This window comes from Leptinotarsa decemlineata, unplaced genomic scaffold, assembly GCF_025532065.1.
Source record: "Leptinotarsa decemlineata unplaced genomic scaffold, Ldec_3_MD MMD2_tig00000199_RagTag_RagTag, whole genome shotgun sequence".
NCBI lineage: Eukaryota > Metazoa > Arthropoda > Insecta > Coleoptera > Chrysomelidae > Leptinotarsa > Leptinotarsa decemlineata.
In genome coordinates this window covers 15,282,359-15,305,603 of record NW_027412544.1, presented here as the reverse complement: position 1 = coordinate 15,305,603, position 23,245 = coordinate 15,282,359, and the positions used below count along the sequence as shown (strand labels likewise).

The 23,245-nt window shown below is 34.2% G+C and overlaps 2 protein-coding genes across 2 annotated transcripts in view; both read right to left on the bottom strand.

Moving 5' to 3' along the window:
- Positions 1–14,248, bottom strand: part of LOC111507166 (glutathione hydrolase 7) — a 51,328-nt gene extending 37,080 nt beyond the window's left edge. Inside the window, exon 1 of the mRNA XM_074173018.1 lies at positions 14,137–14,248. Within this exon, the coding sequence (XP_074029119.1) occupies positions 14,137–14,236 (100 nt within the window). The 5' untranslated portion in view covers positions 14,237–14,248. The remainder of the gene's footprint in view (positions 1–14,136) is intronic.
- Positions 8,154–10,354, bottom strand: LOC111507167 (polyadenylate-binding protein 1). Its single transcript, XM_023162435.2, has one exon. It carries the CDS (start codon positions 10,092–10,094, stop codon positions 8,310–8,312), a length of 1,785 nt encoding a protein of 594 aa, XP_023018203.1. The 5' UTR covers positions 10,095–10,354; the 3' UTR covers positions 8,154–8,309.
- Positions 14,249–23,245: the final 8,997 nt, after the last annotated feature.

Below are 23,245 nucleotides of genomic sequence, written 5' to 3'. Positions count from 1 at the left end.
TACCTGCATCATGCCTACGTCCAGGAAATGCTCCCATTAAACTTGTGATTATGCCATCTGGACAAAGCACACTTTGATATTTGAGGCAATGAAACTTGTGTCCAGAATAGTATTCTTCCTGGTTAATGGAAGGACGACATATTGCACGGGCAGTTCCATCAATGAATCCCCAGCAGTTGTTTATAGCTGCCCCCTTTGCAAGAATTGCCTAAAATAATAAAGATACCTAAATTACCTACTACAGTGCTACTATAGTACTACTACAGTTCTACTATACTTCTGAATAAAGCTAAAAAAAGGCAAATATTGTAATAAAGTAAAAAATAGATTTGATTTGTATCAAACAATTTGAATCCGATTATTATTAAAGCATTCTAAAATTATTGTGGAATACTTTAATAATCATCAGATCCATCAATATACTTGAGCATATGATTCCAGTTTTTGCCTGTCTAACCACTGTAGAAGGTTTAAGTCCAATAAAAGGTCCCCTTTTTGGGCAATCATTATATCTACTGTTGTCCGGATTACTTGAGACAATGATTGCGCAGACATATTGAAAAAGGTTTTTAGGTCAATAAGTCTACTTGGATAGGCTAACCTCTTTAGTACTATGCACAATGCTTTTAATCCTGAAACATAAATATTTTTAAATGTATTTTTTTGTTAACAAAAAAAATGTACTTCTGCTTAACACCAGCTTCACATATTGGGCATCTTGGAACCAACTTGACTATAACACGCCAAGCACAAACGTCGTCCAACGTTGGACGACGTTATATATATATATATGTATATATATATAAGTACACTGTGTCAAAGGCACATTGGGCTCAATGTGTGGAGCCAGCAACAATAAAACCTACCATTGACACGATCACCAGCCTCCGTGACAACCTCATCAGGAATTAAAAAAACATTTTTAATTCTTTGAAGATGTCCCCTTTGGAATCTAAAGTTTTTAACTACTTCCTCATCACTCAGGTTTTCCAACTCGAAAGGGGGACCTTGGCCTTCCTCATCTCTGTTAATTAAAATATTATTCATTATAGCAAATTCAATATCTTCATCGGCCCCACCGCCCAAAATTACGTCTTCCAAAATATTTTCCATACTGTTCTAAACCGCTATCAAAATTACAATAAAATATCACTGAAATTTGAACAGCAAAGACAAGTAGTTTTTTTTTTAGGTTAGATATAAAAATGTCGCTGTCCTAAGAACTGTCAATTTAAAGAATGACTTCCAATAACTCAATTTCTACCCTGACATTTAAGGTTTTGCTTTATTCAAATAAGGCTTAACTTTATTAAGGCATTACCTTAAAAGCCGGTGTTCAATAATTCCCTATTATTTACAAAGTTGCTTTTTTATCTTTCTCTTTTTATCTTTTGTTACTCTGAGGTACTCGCCAACACCGCGAGAAGACGCGGTGTTGACAGTGTTAGCATTGTATATGGTCTGTCGTATAAATCTGACCAAAATAATATTTAAACTTGTTATCGTTCTCCTAGTGGAAGTGTCAACATATTTTTAGATCAAATTTTAAGGATCCTTGAATACGTGTATAGACCAGATTATCATATAACTTTGGTTGGCGATTTCAACATTGACTCCTCTGTTAATTCAGCAGATATAAATCAGTTTAATAAGCTATGCAATATTTTAGATAGTTTTAATATGACTTCAGTAGTTGAATGGCCTACACGAGTAACATCCCACTCATCCACCATAATAGATCATATATTTACAAGCTGGAATGATTCGGTTGTCTGTGTAATTGATAATGATATATCAGACCATAGAACTTTACTATTCGAGTATCCCGAACAGATAGTTGTAGAGAATTACTCTTTTCAGATAGGAGAAATTATAATGACCAGGCGATTCTAGGTTTTAATAGAGCGCTTTTTCAAGAAAACTGGACCGATCTTTTTGACATGTTAGACATAAACAATGCCTTTAACTTTTTTATGAAAGTTTTCCTTTTCCACTTTGAGCCTTACTTTCCGTTGAAAAAATGTTACATTAAAAAGAATCGACACAAGAAATGGGTTACAGATTACGTTAAACAATCTAGTATGCAATTGAAGGACCTGCATCAGTTACAATCTCAATACCCTGAATTACATAGTATGTACAATATAGCTAAAAAAAGGAATAATCAATTAATGAAAAAATCTAAAAAAATGTACTATCAAAACATAATTAGTAATTCAGTTAATGTAAACAAAACTGCCTGGAAGGTCATCTCGGAATTGAGTAAACGTAAAGTCGCTCCAAACCATCATATAGAAATCGTTGAAGATGGTATTGTGTATGAAAGTGCTAGTGAAGTATCAACTTTGCTGAACAATTATTTCATAAATGCTCCAGCAGAAGTCATTAACAAAATTGATCAAGCTCAAGTAGAAACCACAGATCTTCCTAAAATTCAATTCAATAACTTCACAATATACCTCAATCCTTTTGCTGAGATAGAACTAGAAGCACTCTTAATGAGTAAACTCAAAAACAAACATTCTGCAGGAAATGACGATATTCCGCTCTTCCTTCTAAAGAAATGTTTGAGCAATATCATCAAACTTTTGACTTTTTTAGTGAACTTGTCATTTTTAAAGGGAACATTTCCTAACTCCCTTAAAACAGGGAAAATCATCCCAATTCATAAAAAGGGTTCAACTAGCGAAATTAGATAACTATCGTCCCATAACAATAACGTCAACCTTCTCAAATATCTTTGAATATTCTTTCCTTGAACGGTTGTTGAAATTTTTGGATGGTTTTAATATTTTAAGTGAAAACCAGCATGGGTTTAGAATTAATCATTCAACGAATGCAATTTCGTTCTTTAACCAAGTTATTGAATATTTGGAATCAGGAGAATGCCCTGCTGGGGTCTTTTGTGATCTCAGCAAGGCATTCGACTGTGTTAATCATCAGCTTTTATTATCGAAGTTGTACAACTATGGAATCAGAGGCTCTGCTTTTAATTGGATTTCTTCCTTCTTAACTGAACGTACTCAGTATGTACAAATTTCGGAACGTATTTCCGGAGCAAACACATTCGTTAATTCTGAAACTAAAGTAGTTAACATGGGAGTTCCACAAGGGTCTATATTGGGGCCAAGTTTATTTTTATTGTATACCAATGATCTTGAGGAATACCTTACAGGGATCTCTGCTACCATGTACGCTGATGATACTTCTGTGATAATATCGGACAAGGATGAAATTGCAGCACAACAGAAATGCGAACAAGTTCTCAGTTCTATAAACGAGTGGTGTAGCCTAAATTCTTTATATCTGAATGCAACGAAAGCCCAAATCGTCAAATTTCATAATTGGCAAAAAAATTGTCTTTCATTAAATGTTTGCGTTAGTGACACACTAATATGTAACATAAACGAAGTAAAATTTCTCGGACTAGTTGTCGATGAAAATATGAACTGGAAAAGTCACTGCACTTATTTGAATAAAAGATTGAATTCTTTATGCTATATGTTCAGAAGTCTCAAGCAGGTCCTGGAGAAGCCTCAACTACTATTCTTATATCACTCCCAAGTAGCATCTCGAATCAGGTATGGAATTTGTTTGTATGCCAACTCCACTTCAATAAATGACGTTTTTATCATGCAAAAAAGAGTTGTAAGAATTGTGGCCGGCGTTTCCTCCACGAACTCTGCTAGAGGACTGTTTGTTAAATGTAACATATTGACATTATTTTCACTCTACATATATGAACTTTGTAATTATGTTCATGAAAATAAAACTAAATTCAACAGAAATGCAAACCTGCATGACGTTAACACTCGTCAAAAAATCATTTTCACATTCCATTTTGCAAATATAAAATCACTTATAACTCACCTGATCATATGGGGCTGAGAATCTATAACAGACTACCCCACGATATAAAAAATGTCAATGAATGTAGGAAATTCAACAAGATACTGAAAACATTTTTAATTGAAAAATGTTTTTATTCATTGGATGAATATTTTAATATGCAGTTGGTGATAAGCCTGTTACTGTCTAGCTTATCAATCTTTTTACTTTTTACTTTTTTACCTTTTGTTGTCCCGACTATTCCTATACATATTGTACTATGTCTTTTGGAAAATAAATATTATTATTATTATTAGTCTATATACAATGGTGTTAGACAAATGATATATGGAATGATATGTACATACAATTTTGAATAAAGTATTTTTGATTTTCACTTTTGTTGAATAAAATGAGTAGGTAGATTATATATACGTGTATCAATATTTCTCTACTGAATATAATTTTTTTTGTTCATGTCGGAACAAAAGTATACACTTCCTTTGATTCTATAAAAATGATCCTTGTCTCATACACTTTTTTAAGTACTATATTTAGACATTTTCTGGTAAGATTGTCTAAAAATTTACTATTTAAGTATTACTTTTTGATACTGGGTGGGATTTCTACTGATGAAAGAAGTTTAATAGTGCCTTTTTATAAAAACATAATGTAAAAAGTACTTTTTTTGATCACAATTTTTTCCCATAGTTTGGAAGAACCAAATTGTAAAATAATGTTTTATGTGCTTTAATGCATTTCTCTCGTGTAAAGAAAGTTTTGAATATCCTTAAAATAATTAATAGAGATATTAAAAAATATATTTTTTCAAATGTTCATTTTCTGAAATTCTGAACTTTCAAATAAATGAAATGTGGAAGATAGTATTAAAATCTTCTGATTTTGTATCATTTCTATGATACAATTGTGTCACACATTACACTGTAGATTTGGAAAGTGCCATGTCTAATTGCAAACCTAAATTACACTCTAAATATATGCTACTCTTGAATTTACTTCATTATGAGTTAGTAATTATTCCATTGATCAATTTATGAGGTTGAATGATGGAGATGGATTGTTTGAGCTTGCCTTGAGCGAAAGTAATGACGTCATGAGTGACGTTTTCGTTATAACCAAAAAAGATCGTGGCCGTTATGTGAAACGACTAAAGGAGCATTTTGTTTGTTGTGAGGGCTCAGTGGAAAGCAAGGTTTATACTTCTGTATAAATACTATAGAAAACTTCAACCAGGACCAAGGCTAACATCTATTACTTATTGCTCATATTTTTTATTTTTCACACCAATGAATTCAGAATCATTGGACAATGAATTCGACCAATCACTTTGTAGTGACCGTCATATACAGCCACAAATGTCATTCGAAAATGATGACATTTCGCAACCCCCCTTTATATAGTGACCCATTGCCAAAAAACATTTTCAGAGGAGCGAATAAGAAAGGAGAAGGAAAATCGAATGGAAATGTTGCCAAAATTCTCTATAACTCATCCACCCATCCAGAAGCTTGAAATTATGACAGCACATAACCCCTACTCTTCGTCAGATATAAACTTTTTGAAGACATAACTAGTGTTACTAATGAGGCGAAAAATGCGCGAAATATGCGCATTTTCATTATTTTCGCGCATTTTCATTATTTTCGTGCATTTTCATTATTTTCGCGTATTTCTTGCGTTTTTTAGTTTTTGCGTATTTTCTGTGCCTTTTGCATCCTTTCATTTTGCTCCTGCAGAGTAATGTTACCGCAAAGTGTGTGTTAACAATAACTGAATTTGCACACTTTTTTTGCAAATAATCAAAATGGATTGACAAAAACCACCTCTTCTGTTGTGTATGTTATGTGCATCAGTCAAAGGTCACAAGTTGATCTTAGCTCGATAGCTTTATTTCACTTGATCCAAAATCGACAATGAGAAGTGAAAAAGCAGAAAATGAAAAACAATGCAAAGTCTGCGTATTTTCAATGTCTTCGAACATTTAATGTGCTTACTGTCTTTTACGAATTTTTTTCATATTTTACGCTATGCCGCTTTGTCTCAGCTTGTATCAGAGTATCTCCGACTCATTACTTTTCAGTATCAAATTTTTAATCGAACGAATTGTTCAAAGAGATTGACTAAATCTCCTCTTATTCTTTCATGTTCTGTGTACCTACCTACCGGATTTTGTGCATATTCAATATCAATCTCGCGCAAAAACAACTTAATTGAGTTGGCAACATTGGACATAATCTTATTTTTTCATTCCAACGGTTTAATGTGAATGTGGAGTGACGTTAATTTAGTGAAGGGGAAGTCTTTTTATTATTTTTATTCCAAATGAGTAAAAAGTTCAATATAATAGAGCAGGAAACTCGAACGAAAAATTTCTATATACTTTCTGAGATTATGTACTGGGAAATTCACGTTAAGTTATACTGGTCATCATGTGAAAACTTTGTGCAGTGAACTAACAAAGGAACTGAACATTGTTATTTGTAGAGCTCATAAATACTGGTCAGTTCCATAAAAAATAATTTTCAAGTTTTGGTGAGGCCCAACTCAACAAGAAGCAGTTGCTTTTTCATAATCCTCGCAAGTGATACACAAACCCAACCAAACAACAATAGAAATAGTTATTCAACTTTCACACCAAAGGTTCCAATCTCATCGTTATTATTTTTGATAATAGTTGTATCTATTCTGTAATATAGTGAAAATACTATTATTATTCAATCAAAAATGTTCTCTATGAATACAGAAAATGAAACCTTCAGTATGGTATGTTTCCTTTCAGATATTATATTTTTGTTTATACAAACTAGTAGTTAATATCATTGTTTTTTAATCCATTCGAATACTTGAAAAAAAGAAGGATAAGGCAATGAAATTTGAAAGAATTAGGACTGTCTTGGTAGTTCAAAGAAAATATCTAGGAAAGGAAAGAATTTAATGACATCAATTTTGATCGTTTTAAAAAAATTAGTAGATGAAAGTCGTCCATACATGTTGGAAATGTTTCAAAATGGTGTTTTACATGTACTACAGACTAGTCCTAGGACAATGAATAAAATACAAATATATTCCAATAATTTTCAATACATGACTTTTCTCTATAAGTGACAAACATAACAGTGTATAGTCTGCATAAACTTAGAGTATCTAATACTCTCACCCCCTTAGATTGTACTTGATTTCATCAAATAATTTTGATGAAACTGACAAATAGTGACTTTGGAGTAGGTCTGACTCTGGTACCTCTTTAATTACACTTTTAGTTAACCCTTTTAAAAAAAAACCCTAATCATGTCCATCACAATAAATATGTGAATCTGGTTTCTCTATTGAAAAATCAATATTTTTCTGACTATTCCATAATTATTTTCTGAAGTTGAATGATCTCGTAGACATGATAAAATCTTCAGGTTCTTTCCAAAATCTCTTCTCTACTTTAGAAATCAATTCATTGGAAAGCATACGCATCACCAATGATGAGTTTGGCCGCCTTCTTTTGTAGCCATCTTACAGTTTTCCACCAATGTACAACATACTTGTGTCTCTAATGCTATTAGATTGCAATTTAGCTCATTACAGTTACCATTGGATGGTAAAAGAAAAACAGATAAAATAATTTTCCTGTTATCAATATTCATTGGCTTCACTTGATCTTTTATCACGATACCAACAGATTGCATATTACTGATTTGTCAAGTGCTTCTAAGTTAGGTACCAGTATATTTATTTTTCATATCTTCGGTAAATATTTGATTGGAACCACCAAAAAGATCATGAACTGATTTTTCTACCCTCAAATAATTCAATTTTTATTTTTGAAAACGAAATATAGTAACCTACCTTATGGATTGTGGATGTGAGGCTCTTGTGAATGCATATATCTGTGTTATTTGTAGTAGACTAAATGGTGCATTTTCTATAAGCATTACTATTATTCTATTGCACTTACTATTATTGTGCATTGGTTGACTATTTTTAAGTAGTGATTGTCTTTTGATGAGTCAAATCTATTTACATATTTCATCATCAGAAAGAGGGCCACTTGTATCAAAATCTCGTTTTAAGACATATACATTTCATACCATATATATCTCTTCCATTATCAAAAACTTTTCTCCTTTGAGGAAGAGTTAAAAAGTTCACTCTTGAATTTATATCTCGAGTTTATGTAATGTCTTTCATCTATGGATGTTTTTTCATAATGTAAATTTTTCACTAGCAAATTGAAAAACTTTTGATTTAATTTATTTATTGAAACAATCCATAAAATTCATGAATATACACCTAAAATAAAAATAACGGTCAAATCAAAAGAGCATATACATTTTTTTATTTTCAATGTTTCATTAAAACATTGGTTTGCCTAAAAAGTTCTGGAACATATTGTAAAATGTTTTTGTAACTTTTTGAAAGTAGTAACTAATAAAATCAAAACATATGCAATGAATACAACTAAGTAAAAATTAATCTTGCACTACAATTCCCTTTTTGGTGTTTGCTTGATGGGCTTGAAGAACAGCAATTGCTTCTTCAACTTTAGCTCTGAGGGAGTCCTTGTTTTCAATCATATGAATAAGTTCAGTATTATCAATTTCCAAAAGCATTCCAGTTATTTTTCCTGCAATATCCGGGTACATTTTCTCCACAACTCTGAACAGTTTTTCTCCAATTATTTGTTTTTGCTCTTGGGGGGCTGCTCCAGCTAAGGTGTTTGCATTTATAGAAATATCACCACCATTTCCAATGCTGATGTTTATCGGCCTCATGGTATTGTTGGTGGCACTGGTGAACTTGCTGTTGGGTCTAGAAGGAGGAGTCTGCTGACCGGTGATGGGTCGAGCATGCATGTTATTACGCACATTGATGGATGATCTTGAGTTTGCTCTATACGGAGAATTGAGCATTGACAAACTGTATGTCCCATTAGGTCGAATCGTGTTTGGGGCTGGCCAGCGAGCAGCAGGCCTAATATGGTTCAATGGATTCAAATGGTTGAAAAATCTTGGCCCCTGAGCTACTGCTGGTATGAGAAAAGGTGGAGTGGTTGTAGGAAAAGTGATGCTGCTTTGTTGCCTCAGGGCCTGCGCTCTCTGCAAATACTGACTATTTAAGAAGGCTCTTCGATCCTCTTTTCTTTGGGCTAGAGCCACATAAAGTGGTTTACTTCCAACCATTCTTCCATTCATTTCTGTAACGGCCTTGGTGGCTTCTTCTGGTGATGTAAAACAAACAAAACCAAACCCCTTACTTCTGCCGTTTTCGGTCATTACTTTGGCAGAAGTTATAGTCCCATAAGTGGTGAATTCTTTACGCAGTTTTTCATCATCAAAACTGTCATCTAAATTTTTGATGTATAGATTTATTCCCTGGAACCGACTATAACGCTCCAATCTCAATTGGTCATATTTTTTTTTCAATTCATTTATGCGTTCAGTTTTCTTTTGTGCACGTCCTACATATAAAGTATTTTCATCAAGTTCTTTGCCGTTCCACTCTTGCACAGCTTTTTCGGCTGACTTGGCATCTGCAAAAGCAACAAAACCAAATCCCTTGGAAGATCCATCAATGTTCCTCATTACCACACTGCTGGTAATGATTCCAAATTTATGAAAAATTTCATAAAATTTATCGTCTGACATATTTGGACCGAAATTTTTAATGTAAATATTTGTAAATTGCTTTGCTCTCTCTCCTAACTCTTTTTCTCTTTCAGTTCTTGGAATGAACTTGCCGACATAAACCTTCTTGTCATTCAGTAACATTCCATTGACTTTTTCAATAGCCTTGTTGGCTGCCTCTTCAACTTCAAAGTGAACAAATCCATAGCCTTTGGAGTATCCATTATCATCAAGAGCCACTTTACAACTCAGAATATTACCGAAGGCAGAAAAAGTGTCATACATTGCTTTGTTGTCTATATTTTTGTCAAGATTCTTGATAAATACATTTCCAACACCAGATTTCCTCAGAGCGGGATCTCTCTGACACCACATTATGCGAATTGGTTTGCCTTTGAGAAGGTCAAAATTCATTGTATCTAGAGCTCGTTCTGCATCCTGAGTTTGACTAAAATTCACATATCCGTAACCTAGAGATTGTTTGGTTCTGGTATCGCGACAGATTCTCAAGGAAAGAACTTGTCCTGCAGTGGTGAATTTCTCATACAGCATCGCTTCTGTTACGTCTGGATGAAGGTCTCCAACATAAAGAGATCCGGTAGGAAACATAACTCCTTGGGGAAGATTCATTTTTGATCTTATATTTATATAACACACTATTCAAAACGTTCCACTTATTAATTAATATTATAATAAAGTTTTTACATGATTTTTCACGGCTCCTTTTTTTCAAAAAAAATCTTGTTTATAATCACTTGACAACGAGCAGACAAAACTGAGAAAATTCACAGCCCACTGTTAAACACTACTCTCTTAAACATAAGTTTGAATATTGAAAGTTGGAAAAGATGCGCCAAATTAGATTCGCTTCAATATCATTAGAGCGCATGCTCTTTAGCTCAAGAACTCAAGATACTTGATGAACTTTGAAGGTTATTTTACCTGTTCTCAAAAGGCTGCCGAATGATAGACGTTGCCAGATCTCATCCTTTCATCTATGAAATGAGCGTATTCGATTATTAAATACGAAGTTCGTCTCTCTTTATGAGTTAGCAGATATTCACATGTCATTGTACAGAGAATACTGAGGTTTTCTGAAGGACAAATAACATAATATGGAAACATTGTGTATTTAATATATCCAAACTGAAAACTTCTACAATCCCATTAGTGAACGAAATGCATGGAATATTCTATAGAATATAGCTACAATTATTTCAGATATCTCAAACAGTAAGGACTTGTTCTAAACTTTATTTTCTTGTTCAAATCTGATCTTGGATTCGAACTCAGAGTAACAAAAGACAATAGAGAGGCCTTTTCCATCCTTACATTGAAGGCAGCATAACTTTGTTTGTTTACGGGAAGTTAGTTGGACCATAAAACAGTGGCGGTTGGTTTAGTTAATAATCGGAGGGATATTATATATTTATAAAATAAATCATTTCTGGTGAAAATGTATTCTGTTCAAATAGTTCCTACAGGAAATCTTATTTATTATTAATGATTATGAAAATGGGGCCAGTTTTTCTACCACCTACTACTATTATGAAGCCATACACCACTATGTATGGCTTCATAATAAAGCGCGTGGTTTACTGGATTGAAATTAAATTATTTCAAATGAACTAATTCATAACAATCATAAATGTTAATTTCAAAAGTAATGAACTTTGCTTCATAAAATCAGATGAAGAAATTTGTGATTTATTCTCAGATTTGATAAACAAGAGGTTTGTGAGGTCCGATATAAAGAATTTTTGATTAGAAATCATTAATATTTATAATTACGATGGAGGTTTGATATTATTCTGTGATTTCATTCAAAATTGGTATCTAGAGGTCTTTGTGGACCGACATTATGAAAAAGAATATTTTTGATGTTTTTAATGATCATTTTTTTGATCTTACTCTTATAAATAAAGTTTATGAAACTAGGTTTATATTATTTCATTATTTGACATATCTCAACCAAAAAGAGGTTAAAAAAATGACAACCGTCATTTCTTATTGAATATTGTCTGTATGCAACTCGAGAGCCTCGTGCAAAAAAAGAAAAACCAAAACTAAAATCATATTCTTTATGTGGCGTAAATTAGTTGTTAAGTGAGCAATAACAGATTTAACACCGGTTGCACAAGAATAACTATTTAGTATACAAACTGAACATTGAGCAGAAAGCTTTATTTCAATCTGTTGATCACAGAATGAATAAGACCCATGGCACACATATGAAAAACAGTTTTCATTTTTGAATAAAGATTTTTTCATTTACATTAGTGATTTTTCGTAATTATAGAATTCGTCAGCATTAATTATTGAAAAAGAAGATAATGTCGGCCCACAAATTTTGAATGAAATCATATAATAATATCAAACCTCAATCGTAATTATAAATATCCATGATTTCTAATCGAAAATTCTTTATATCGGACCTTACAAACCGTACCGCTTCTTCATCAAATCTGAGAATTAATCACAAGTTTCTTCGTCATCACTTTTGAAATTAACATTTATCAGTGTTATGAATTAGTTCATTTGAAATAATTTAATTTCAAATCAGAAAATCAGGCACTTTATCATAAAGCCATACATAAATAAAAATCTAGTAGGTGGTAGAAAAACTGGCCTCATTTCCATAATCATTAATAATAAATCAGATTTCCTGTAGGAACTATATGAACATAATAAATTTTCACCTGAAATGATCTATTTTATAAATATATAATATCCCTCCGATTATCAACTAAACCAACCGCCACTGTTTTATGGTCCCACTTACTTCAAATGTAAACAAACTCTCCATAACCTTTCATTACCCGCTACTCCTCCTCGACCACAGAAAAGGATAGTCAGATACCCGTTTCAAAATACATGTATTGGTATAGGCATGGCAACTCTATGTCTTATTATTACTCTGAAGGAAATGCCCGATCTGATGGGACCGTAGATCCATGCCACAGAACACTAACTAGGGTGTTCTGTGTGCATGCTGTCCGATTATTTTCCTTGTTCGTGGTGGCTCGGAGTATTTTTCGATCCCACGTTCTCTCTTTTGTTTGACAGTAACCGTTTATGAATCAATAACTACGGGTTTTTAAATTTGAATATGAATTGTCGACTCTGAAATATATATGTTGGACTCTTTTTAGTAAAGGTGACGACGGTAAATAATACGTGCTGAGAGAAAAACTAGTTGCAATAAATGAAGAGAATAATAGAAAACAAAGTTGGAAATGGTGAATACAAATTATATTTGATTATTTGACTTTGTTCAGATTGACCCTATTTTTTCTAAATGAATTTTTTGCACACTTTCAGAAATAAACATCAAAAGAACCTAAAATCCGTGGTAGAAAATAAAAAATGCAACATTCTTGGATTCTCTTCAAAACTGTGAAATTTCTACATTCCACTGAACTTGACTACTATAATCGTCTTTATTTTTTATATATTAGAACACCATCTATGTGATTACAAATGAAACGAACTGAAAGCTAGCGAAAATATTTATTTTTTCATATCATTCCCATATACATGTCGTTTAAATCCAGTGATTCTAGTTTTCCACCGAAACAAGGGCCACCGTGCATGAGCATGAGTCTTTATTTACTGAAGATTTCAATTCGGTTGGGGAAACGCGCGTTGGAAAAAATATTGTAGTTTTGGCGATTGAGAAAAGTGCTTCTTATTTTATGTCAGAGATTCCAGTTTTACCTTTTATGAAAATAACAGGATAGGAATAATCCAACAAATGAGATTCAATTACAAAATGTAGTCCAAAAGAGGGGTGTATTTCAAAATAAAGTTAAGTTTGAATAGAATTTGATTCCGTACCCAAACATTCGGTTGTTGCTCATTTGAAGAATTAAGAAAAACGTTTCATAACTGAAAAGTGGTAGCTATAAAAATAAATTTTCATTTTGAAAATCGTATATAATTCATTTCAGGTAGACAATAAATTTGAATTACTGAATTGCGACCATCTCTCACATATGTGACTTCAATGGATCCATATGTAGGCCTGATAATTAAAATGAGGCGAGGAACGCATTCTGGTACTACATTTTAAAAAAGCAAATTTGAAGGTATTTTGATATTCTATTGAGAAACAGGAACTAGTTTTTGAGACGTAACTGGGCACATTTACCGAGTGCCCTAGTCATGATCAAAGAAACAACCTAGTTTTCAAACTCATAGTTATTTGTTTGCAAGAATAGAAGCTTAATACTATTTGTTAAACTGACTGATTTTTTGGTTATACGTATTTTGTTGCTACGATGTGTCTCTTTCAGTACAACTTCTACACAAATTTTCAATAATGGAGGATGGTGGGCTGAAATTGATGAAAAAATAAAACATTCTATCACAGACCATCTTCCAGTTGATGTTAAAAAAATAGCCATGCCTTTCTTCTCCTATTAAATTCAACCAAGAGCCAATAGCCATAGTTGTAGGTGCAATGGCTAGAGGCAGTTAATGCCAATTATATTGAGGAGACTATATCAATTATTGAGTATCCATTATCAGCTGTATTGACATGCTCAGCATAAAGATCACACACATGTTTTGAAAAGTAACAAACGTGATATAGGATCTTGGCTTTCTGATACAATTCATCAATGTCTCGAGCAGTCTAGCGATCAAAATAAAGCAGAATGCAAGCATGTACCTGACAGACAAACTGGGGACATCATACATCTCTCCGAGGAAGAATACTTGAGGGAAGAAAACAAATTACTCAGGCAAATTCTGACCGACAAAGACATCATTATTGCCGACAAAGAAAAAATAATACAGCTACTGAATCATAAAATAACATTTTTAGAAGAAAGACATTCATCAATAAATAACCATGTCTTTCAACAAGTCAGGAGCACAAAAAAACCTGTTTTTGCAGATAAAAAAGAAACCCTGGAAAAAAGTTCAGAAATTGTAAACAACAAGGTACAGGATAGCACTAACATTGAAACCCAACCTAGCATAATACAGGGTGGCACTAATTGTGAAACGAGAACCAAGAACAGATCACACGAAACTATTCATCTTGAAAACGCCCAAAGGAGTATCATGTCCAATATAATTAACCTTCAGGAAGGAAATGAATGTGACACTGAAGGTTTTCAACAGGTCATCAGGAAAAGTAATCGCCGGAAGATCAATTATGGAAGAGGCGATGGGGACATCAGTTTTAAAGGTGTAAATGATAAACAGAAAAAATATGGTTATTTGTTACAAAAGTTCCCGATAACATAATGGAAGAAAACATCAAGGAATATATTGAAACACATATTTCCAAAAATCGAGATTCTGGAAATGAAGTGGAAGTCAAAAAACTTCACACACTTAATTTAAGAAGGAATAACCGATCCTTCATTATAGGGGCAGCACCAGGCTTGAAAGAGGAATAATATGATCCAAATTTCTGGCCAAAGAATATTGGCTTTGAACGCTTCGATTTTAGGAGAGGAAGAAATCTTCTTGAAACTGTGGAAACTCGAACAAATAACATTTACCAAGCAGAGTCTTTTTTAGAAAAGAATCAAATGAACAAGATCCAAATGATATGAAAAATTTCCTAATGCACCACAACGTACAGTCTCTAGGAAACAGTGTGAATATGCTCCAAGAAGTCATAGAAAATCTTACTTGCTCTGTTCTATGCATAACAGAGCACTGGCAAACATGGGATAAACTAAAACACTATACTATTGATGATCTCAATCTAATATCGAGCCATTGCAGAGAGGAAGGCAAACATGGAGGTTCAGCAATTTATGTGATGAAGAGGATCTCCGGAAGTCCCTTTCTGTTTAAAATCTGTTTTTCCGTTAATCCGAACGACAATTCTCAGAAGTTGAGAAACTTGTGCGAGCTAAGGACTAACGAGGTCTTACCTTTTAACACGGTTAATTGATGAAATTAACGCTCTCTCAGAGGATTTTACTTTTGAATGCTCCAACGCAGCTTGCAAAATAGCAGGCGGCACCAAATTTATCATAGTCTGTGTATATAGATCACCATTAAGTGATATAGGCATTCTTTCATCTAAATTTCAACATGTAATGGACATCTCAAGAACACTGTGTATATTTTATTGCAGGTGAATTGAAAGTGGACCTTTTATGTCAAAAAACGAAGGCTTGCAGAGATTTCAGACATCTGCTGGCCAGCTACAATGCTACCTTAACTATTTCGGAACCAACAAGGGTAACTTTTCATTCTAGTTCATGCTTAGATAATATTATTACAAATTTTGATGGATTCAAAAAAGGAATAGTCATACAAACCGGTATTTCTGATCATTCTGGGCAGCTCTTGCTCTGCAATATAATGAATCAAACTCACCTCACTTCCAGAAACGATACTATAATCCGGAATCAATCCTGAAATTTCGAACAAAATTAGCTTCCGAGGATTGGTCAAATCTTTACAATGCAGAAAACCTGAATGAAGCATTCTTTCTCATCCTTCAGTAATACTTTCAACTTCTATTTCAATCTCTATTTTCCAAAATCATGTAAGAAAAAGAAGTTGACTAAAAGTAAATTTTTCATGTCACCGGAGATTAGTCATATGAAAAACAAACTAGTTTTCTATCAATCAATATCTCACATTGATCATCAGTACAAAGAAATTTACAAGGAACTGAAGATCAACTATAATAATCTACTAGAAAACGCCAAGAAAGATTACTATAGGAAGAGAATTGCACAATCAGACAACAAAACCAAAATGATGTGGCAGATAATTAAAGAAGAAACGGGTTCACTGCATTGTAATCAGATATATACTGAAAATCCGGTAGAAATGGCTAATAATTTTAACAACCATTTTGCAAATTCAGCTCTCAAAATTTTGTCAACACAAAATAATATCGGTAAAGTGAGCGGTTTTGAGAAGTTGATAGCATCCAATAGTCACACCTTGTTTTTGAGTCCAGTCACAGAAAATGATTTAATAGCAAGTATAAAAAATATGAAAAACAAAAAGAGCTGTGGAATTGATGATGTTCCAATACTTATCATTAAAAGTTGTATATATTAAATAGTTAGTGTTTTAACTCTTCTGATAAATATGTCATTCGAGCAAGGAATTTTTCCTGATGATTTGAAGACAGATATTGCAAAACCACTACTTAAGAAAGGAAGTTGGTCAGACATTAATAATTTCAGACCAATTAGTCTTTTGACATGTATATCAAAACTATTCGAAAACGCAATGGCCACAAGACTAACATCTTTCTTCTTGAACTTTAATATGTTTTCTAGTCACCAACACGCCTATTTGAAAAGAAATCCATTGAGCTAAAGCCTTTGATTGTAGGTATAGATCATGATCTTCTACTAGCCAAACTTTACAAATATGGAATTCGAGAGAACTCCTATGACTGGTTCAAGTTGTATCTAAAAAACAGAAAGCAAATCGTACAACTGAACTTGAAAGATATAGCAGCATGATCAGAAGCTTTGGAGACGGCTATCGGAGTTTTACAGGGTAGTATATTGGGCCCAATACTCTTCATTATATTTACAAATGACATAAAAATGGTGGTAAATTCAAATTCCGCTCACATAGTTAATTATGCTGATGATACTAACCTATTGTTGACAGGTGCAAACTTACCACACATAATAAAACATGGTAGTATTGTAATAGAAAGGACAAAAAACTTTTTTCTGGAAAATAAGTTGATTATATATATATATATATATATATATATATATAGATGACATATATATATATATATATATATATATATATATATATATATATATATATATATATGTTCTGTTTATTTCTAGAACATCCCGATAATGTTCTGTGAGAAATAGAAAGAAAGTTCTTACCTTCACTGGTCCGTAATTTGTCTTCTCGATTTCTGATGGTGCTGGAAATGGCTTTGGGAAGGAAAGGAGGAATTAGGAAAACACCACTCTTAACCCAATGAATAACGGATCGAAAGCACGCTATACTGACTTCTACTTTTGACCATAAAACTATACCGAATTACCGAAAATTCTTTAAACAATATAAACAATATACACCGGACCGACCGACTTCCGACAGTTTTCTTTTTTGCTACTCTCTCTTGTCGAATTTTCATTCGCAGTTAAACTTCACTGAGTATCAATGTTGCCAAATAATAAAACAAAAATTCTTCATTCTAATAATAAAGACTAATGCTAGAACATACCCCCCACCCTGAAAAATTGTTTTTCAGCCAACTTGTTATCACCATGAACAAACAGGTGGGAGATACTGAACCGGTACAACAATAAATATCTAACCCATTATAGTAATACCAAACGTAAATTCCCAAAATAACAATTGCATGAAGAATTTCAATTCAATAAAGTAAATAAAACAATATGTGAAATAAAGATATAAGAAAAACTATTTTTTTTATTGAGTAGGTAAAGGACACACCTTAACCACCGGTCTAGAGTAGGTGCCTTTATTAGTCCTTACTGTTACATTACGAATAATTCCATCCTTTCCTGGATGAACATCAGTAATAATAGCTAATGGCCAATGAAGCGGTGGCGAATTATCATTTTTCAAAATAACGGTTGTCCCGACCTTTATATTGGGACATTTTGTATTCCATTTCTCTCTCACTTGTAAAGTAGTGAGATACTCCAAATGCCAACGCTTCCAATAATCTTGAACCATCCTATCTATTAGCTGGAACCGATCAATTCTGTTTATATTAATATCTATCAAATTATCTGCAGGTAAACCTTTCAATGGAATTATTGTCAAAAAATGCGAAGGAGTCAATGCCTCAGGTGCTGATGGGTCCGCTGATAAACTACAAAGAGGACGAGAATTTAATAATGCTTCAACTTGTATCAACAAAGTGTTGAATTCCTCAAAGGTTAAAAGTTGTGTGCCTATCACTCTGAAGATATGAGTTTTCGCACATTTAACATGGCTTTCCCACAATCCACCCATGTGTGGAGCCGCCGGAGTATTGAGCTTCCACTCAATACCGTTTATAGCTAACTCTGTTTGAAACGCTTTTTTGTACCGCGCGGAATTGACGAACTCATTAATTTCTCGAAGAACAGTATTCGCGCCCACGAAATTTGTACCCTGATCAGAATAAATAACACTGCAAGGTCCTCTCCGAGACAAAAATCGTTTCAAAGCCTGCAAAAAACTATTTGTTGATAATGAGCTAACAAGTTCTAAATGAATTGCCTTTACACTCATACACACGAACAGACAGACATAGCCTTTGTATACTTGAGCCCCTCTCCGTCTTCCAAGGGTTATACTGAATGGGCCGAAATAGTCAATACCCGTATGGGAGAAAACTTTAGCTTGATGTAATCTGGATGTCGGCAAATCCGCCATCAGAGGATTTATCGTCTTGGGTTTTAATCTGAAACACTTATTACATGCATGAACTCGTTGTCGAATGACGTTTCTACCTCCCAATATCCAAAATTTTTGCCTCAAAATGGCTTCCATCAAATATGGACCGGTATGAAGATGTATTTTATGATAATAATCTATTAATTTTTCCGTGAAAGGATCCTTACCAGGCAGTATGATAGGATGCCGAGCCGCGAAAGATATGGGAGCATTCTCTAACCTACCCCCCACCATTAGAACTCCGTTTTGAAGAAAGGGGTTCAATTTGCGCAATCTATTCGAAATTCTCTTTCCCAAATTCAAATGTTGGATATCGGATGCAAAATATTTGCCTTGCACGATTCTCACCAAGACCAGTTCCGCTCTATTCATATCACTTGCTGTGATTATTTCTTTCACCGGAAGGAGCTTCACAAAACGAAGCACTCTCACCGTTATCCGCAAAATTGTAATGTATGATGATGACCTCATAATCATCTCGTACAATGGATGCGTTTCCGTGTCCTCCATTGAAACGAGACATTTTATGGAATCGATGTCCTGCCCACAATTCTCAAAACAACTTTTCTCACTAATAGGCCAATCTTTAACCGGCAATTTCATCCAAGTTGGACCCGAAATCCACAAGTAGTTTTCCATCAATTGGGAAGGAGTTGCACCCCTAGATAAAATATCCGCAGGATTCGTTAGCCCTGATATATGACACCATTCAGCATTTGACATATTTTCTTTTATTTGTGCAACCCTGTTGGCGACAAATATATCTTTCAACAGGGTAGAATTTATCCATTGAAGAACTGTCGTAGAATCTGAAAATGCAAATATTTTTGAAATGCAAACTTTATTATTGAAAATTTTCAAAACATGCTTGACCAACCGCGATAAAAGAAGAGCTGCCACTAACTCTAGTCTAGGAATTGTAACAATCTTGAAGGGGGAAACCTTGGATTTCGCACATAACAAATTAACAACAATTTCTCCGTTTTCTGTTACTATTCGCACATATACCACAGCTCCATATCCATCCATGCTGGCATCCGCAAAAGCTACTGACATTACTGGAGATGTTCTCAAGGTTCCCATGTAACGCGAAAACTGAATCTCCCCAAGTACCGACCATTCATCTTTCAGATTCAACCACTTCTGGGAAACTTCATAGGGGACTATGTCATCCCAACCTATTTTGAGTTTCCATAGCTCCTTTATCAGAAGTTTCAAATACAAAACGAATGGTGCCACCAATCCTACTGGATCATAACATCGCGCCACTGTGGACAAGATTAAACGTTTAGTACAGCTAGATCCTGGAACTGGAAACTTAAACCTAAAACTATCCATTTCAGGATTCCAGAACATTCCTAATATTTTTGTTTAAAAAGCACAGGCTGCGATAACCTCCTTTCAAAGGGAATTTTCTCCAACAATTCCAACGAACTCGAAGACCACTTTGTCAAATCGAACTTTCCTTCTGCAAACATTGCTACCGATTCTGAATATAACCGCTGAGCTTCCTCTTCCGAAGATACACTACACACCAAATCGTCCATGTATAGATCCGTCGATACCACTTCTGCTGCTAATGGATATTTATAACCTTCCTCTTTTATCAACTGTTTGACTGTACGCAGAGCCAAATAAGGACTTGTCTTGACCCCAAATGCCAACCTATTGAACTCGTACACTTGAACTGGTTCATCTGGACTGAAACGCCAAAGAAGTCTCTGAAATCGCCAATGATAGTTCACTAGTTTGATCTGGTGGTACATTCTACGAATGTCTGCAGTGACAGCAATCCTAAAAAGTCTAAAATTCAACAACAAAGAAAAAATATCCGTCTGCAATTTTGGGCCTCCGTATAGAATATCATTCAATGAAATATCACTATCGGAGGATGCACTAGCATCCAGCACTATTCGAATTGGAGTGCTGGAACTATCAGGTTTGAAAATAGCATGATGAGGAATGTAGTACGTTGTATCGGCTGCTTTCAAATATTCATCCTTAACCCAATGCATATGACCTTGTTCAATGGATTCTCTCATAATATCATTGTAACCTGAACGCAATTCCGGAAATTTTGTCAATCTTCTTTCTAAGGAATACAATCGTGTCATAGCGCCAGTTTTAGAATCACCCAGTGTACTAGGTGAATTCTTAAATGGAAGAGCTACCGTAAATCTCCCTTCTGAATCTCTGTTGAAAGTACTAGTGTACATTTTATCGCATTCTAATTCCTCAGCATCCGGTAAAGTGTTTTTTGGAACTTGTTCAATTTCCCAAAATTTTGTCATAAGTTCATTCAGAGATGATTCTTCTTTCAAATTGAAAAATACCCTCGAGTCTGAGACCAAGTTTAATATCGGAACTTTTCCCATTATAACATACCCAAAAACAGTCTGTACCGCCACTGGTGACCCCGCTGAAGGAGCATAACTCTTGTTCCCTATCACTGTTGCAAAGAGTTCCGCACCTATGATACCGTCAATTTCTGTCGGCTCATCAAATTTATTATCAGCTAGTTGAATATCTCCAAAACTACCCAAAAAACTCCGTTCAATTTTTACTCTTGGAAGTCTATCAGAAATTTTATCAACTAAAAGCGCCTGCATGAAATATTTCTTCGATGAATCATAACGAGACGCCACGATGAGGTCTGTGATGCCTCTTACCGAATATGTATTAGAACCAATTCCTTGTACCGAAACAGAACAACGAGATATTTTCAATCCCAATTTTTTTGAACATTTCTGAGTGATGAGATGAACCTGACTGCCGCTATCCAATAAAAATCTAGCCGTTTGACCTTGACCTGAACCGTTCAGAACGTTTACTACCACCGTTGATAACAATACTGTATTATTACGATTCTTTATCGCCGTTCCACAAAAATTTTCCGATGTAGTATTCGTATTCGAGGCGTCACTACTAGCATTAACTTCACTTGGTACAGCCCCGTGTACCCCTTGGTCATGTTGTACACCGGCCAAAGGTCTCCCTAAATGCAATAAATAATGATGTTTCTTGGTACATTCCGAACAAACCCGATCAGTCGGACAAGATCTTACACCATGATTTGGAGACAAGCAATTGTAACACCAATTATTATCTCGAACCAATGTATAACGTTTACATGGAGTCAACCGCTTGAATTTTTCACATCTACTCAAAAAATGCCTACCCTTATGACAAAACATACAAGTGTTTGTCTTTTCTTTATTATCCGATCTGTTGTCTGGAGTGACACAGAAAGATTTATTTGTTGAACGCGATCTCGTATCAACACAATTCCCCCTACCAGTTGTAGCATTTCGGTTCAAATTGAGTATTTTAGCTTGCTGTTTAACAAATTTTATTACATCTTCATAAGCTGGTATACCTTTACCACGAACAGACATTTCGAAAGATTTAACCGTTTCCGAATCCAGTTTTGCAAGTGCCTGATGCACCAAAATAAAATCTGCCAAATCCTTCATCTTAAGGTTTTTCAAGGCTTGTACCGCACAATCGAATTTTTCCAAAAATGATTCAAGATTTTTTCCTGATTCCCCCTGTATATGCTTGAATCCCAAAATCTGATCCAAGTAACTAGTCGCTAATGAACGTTCATCTTGATATTTGTCAACAAGAGATTTCCAAATAATATCATAATTGTCCCCAGTAGGAGCCAATCCCGTGCAAACACTCAACGCAGAGCCCTTCAAACGGCCCACTAAATAATTGACTTTATCAACATTCGTCAGCAATTTATTATCGTGTATTAAACTTTTGAAAATTGAGTAAAACGTTTCCCACTCTCGAATATGACCAGAAAATTCAGGAAGTTCAATTTTTGGAAGTGAAGGAAGATTTCTCGCAAAACTGGTGTTTCCCAGAAGACCTGAATCACCCTGAGAAGCACTAGAATGGTGTGAAGTTGACGCCGCCGCACTGCTTTGTGAAGCATTCGTTTGCTGTTCTCTCTCTAATTTTGCAGCCGCAATATGAATATAACAACACATTTCATCAATTGTTTGAATAATTGCATAATTTGGTGTGAATGCATCATCAACATCAAAACTAACCTCCATGATATGGTCAATAACCTTGATCAAATCCGCTTTTGTCGAATCCATCGACTTATATAGGGTTGAAAACCTAGATTTTTCCGCTTCATTTTTCATTGATTTGGATAAATCCAAAAGGTTTTGCAATATTGAAAATAATGACTCTTTTTTAGCCGTGAGCATTTTCAACTGTCTTTCCGCTGCAGTAACTCCCATTCCGAATATTAAAACAATCTTTTAAATTATTGTTTTTTATCTGAGAAACAATTTCACAAGGTTCAAGTTATGAAATAGGTTTTGAAGAGCTTCTATTACTTTTCAGTACTTTGGCAACTCCCTAGAAAGATTATTGAA

Coding starts and splice junctions, on each gene's coding strand:
- LOC111507167 (XM_023162435.2), bottom strand. CDS start 10,094: ATGAATCTTCCCCAAGGAGTTATGTTTCCTACCGGATCTCTTTATGTT.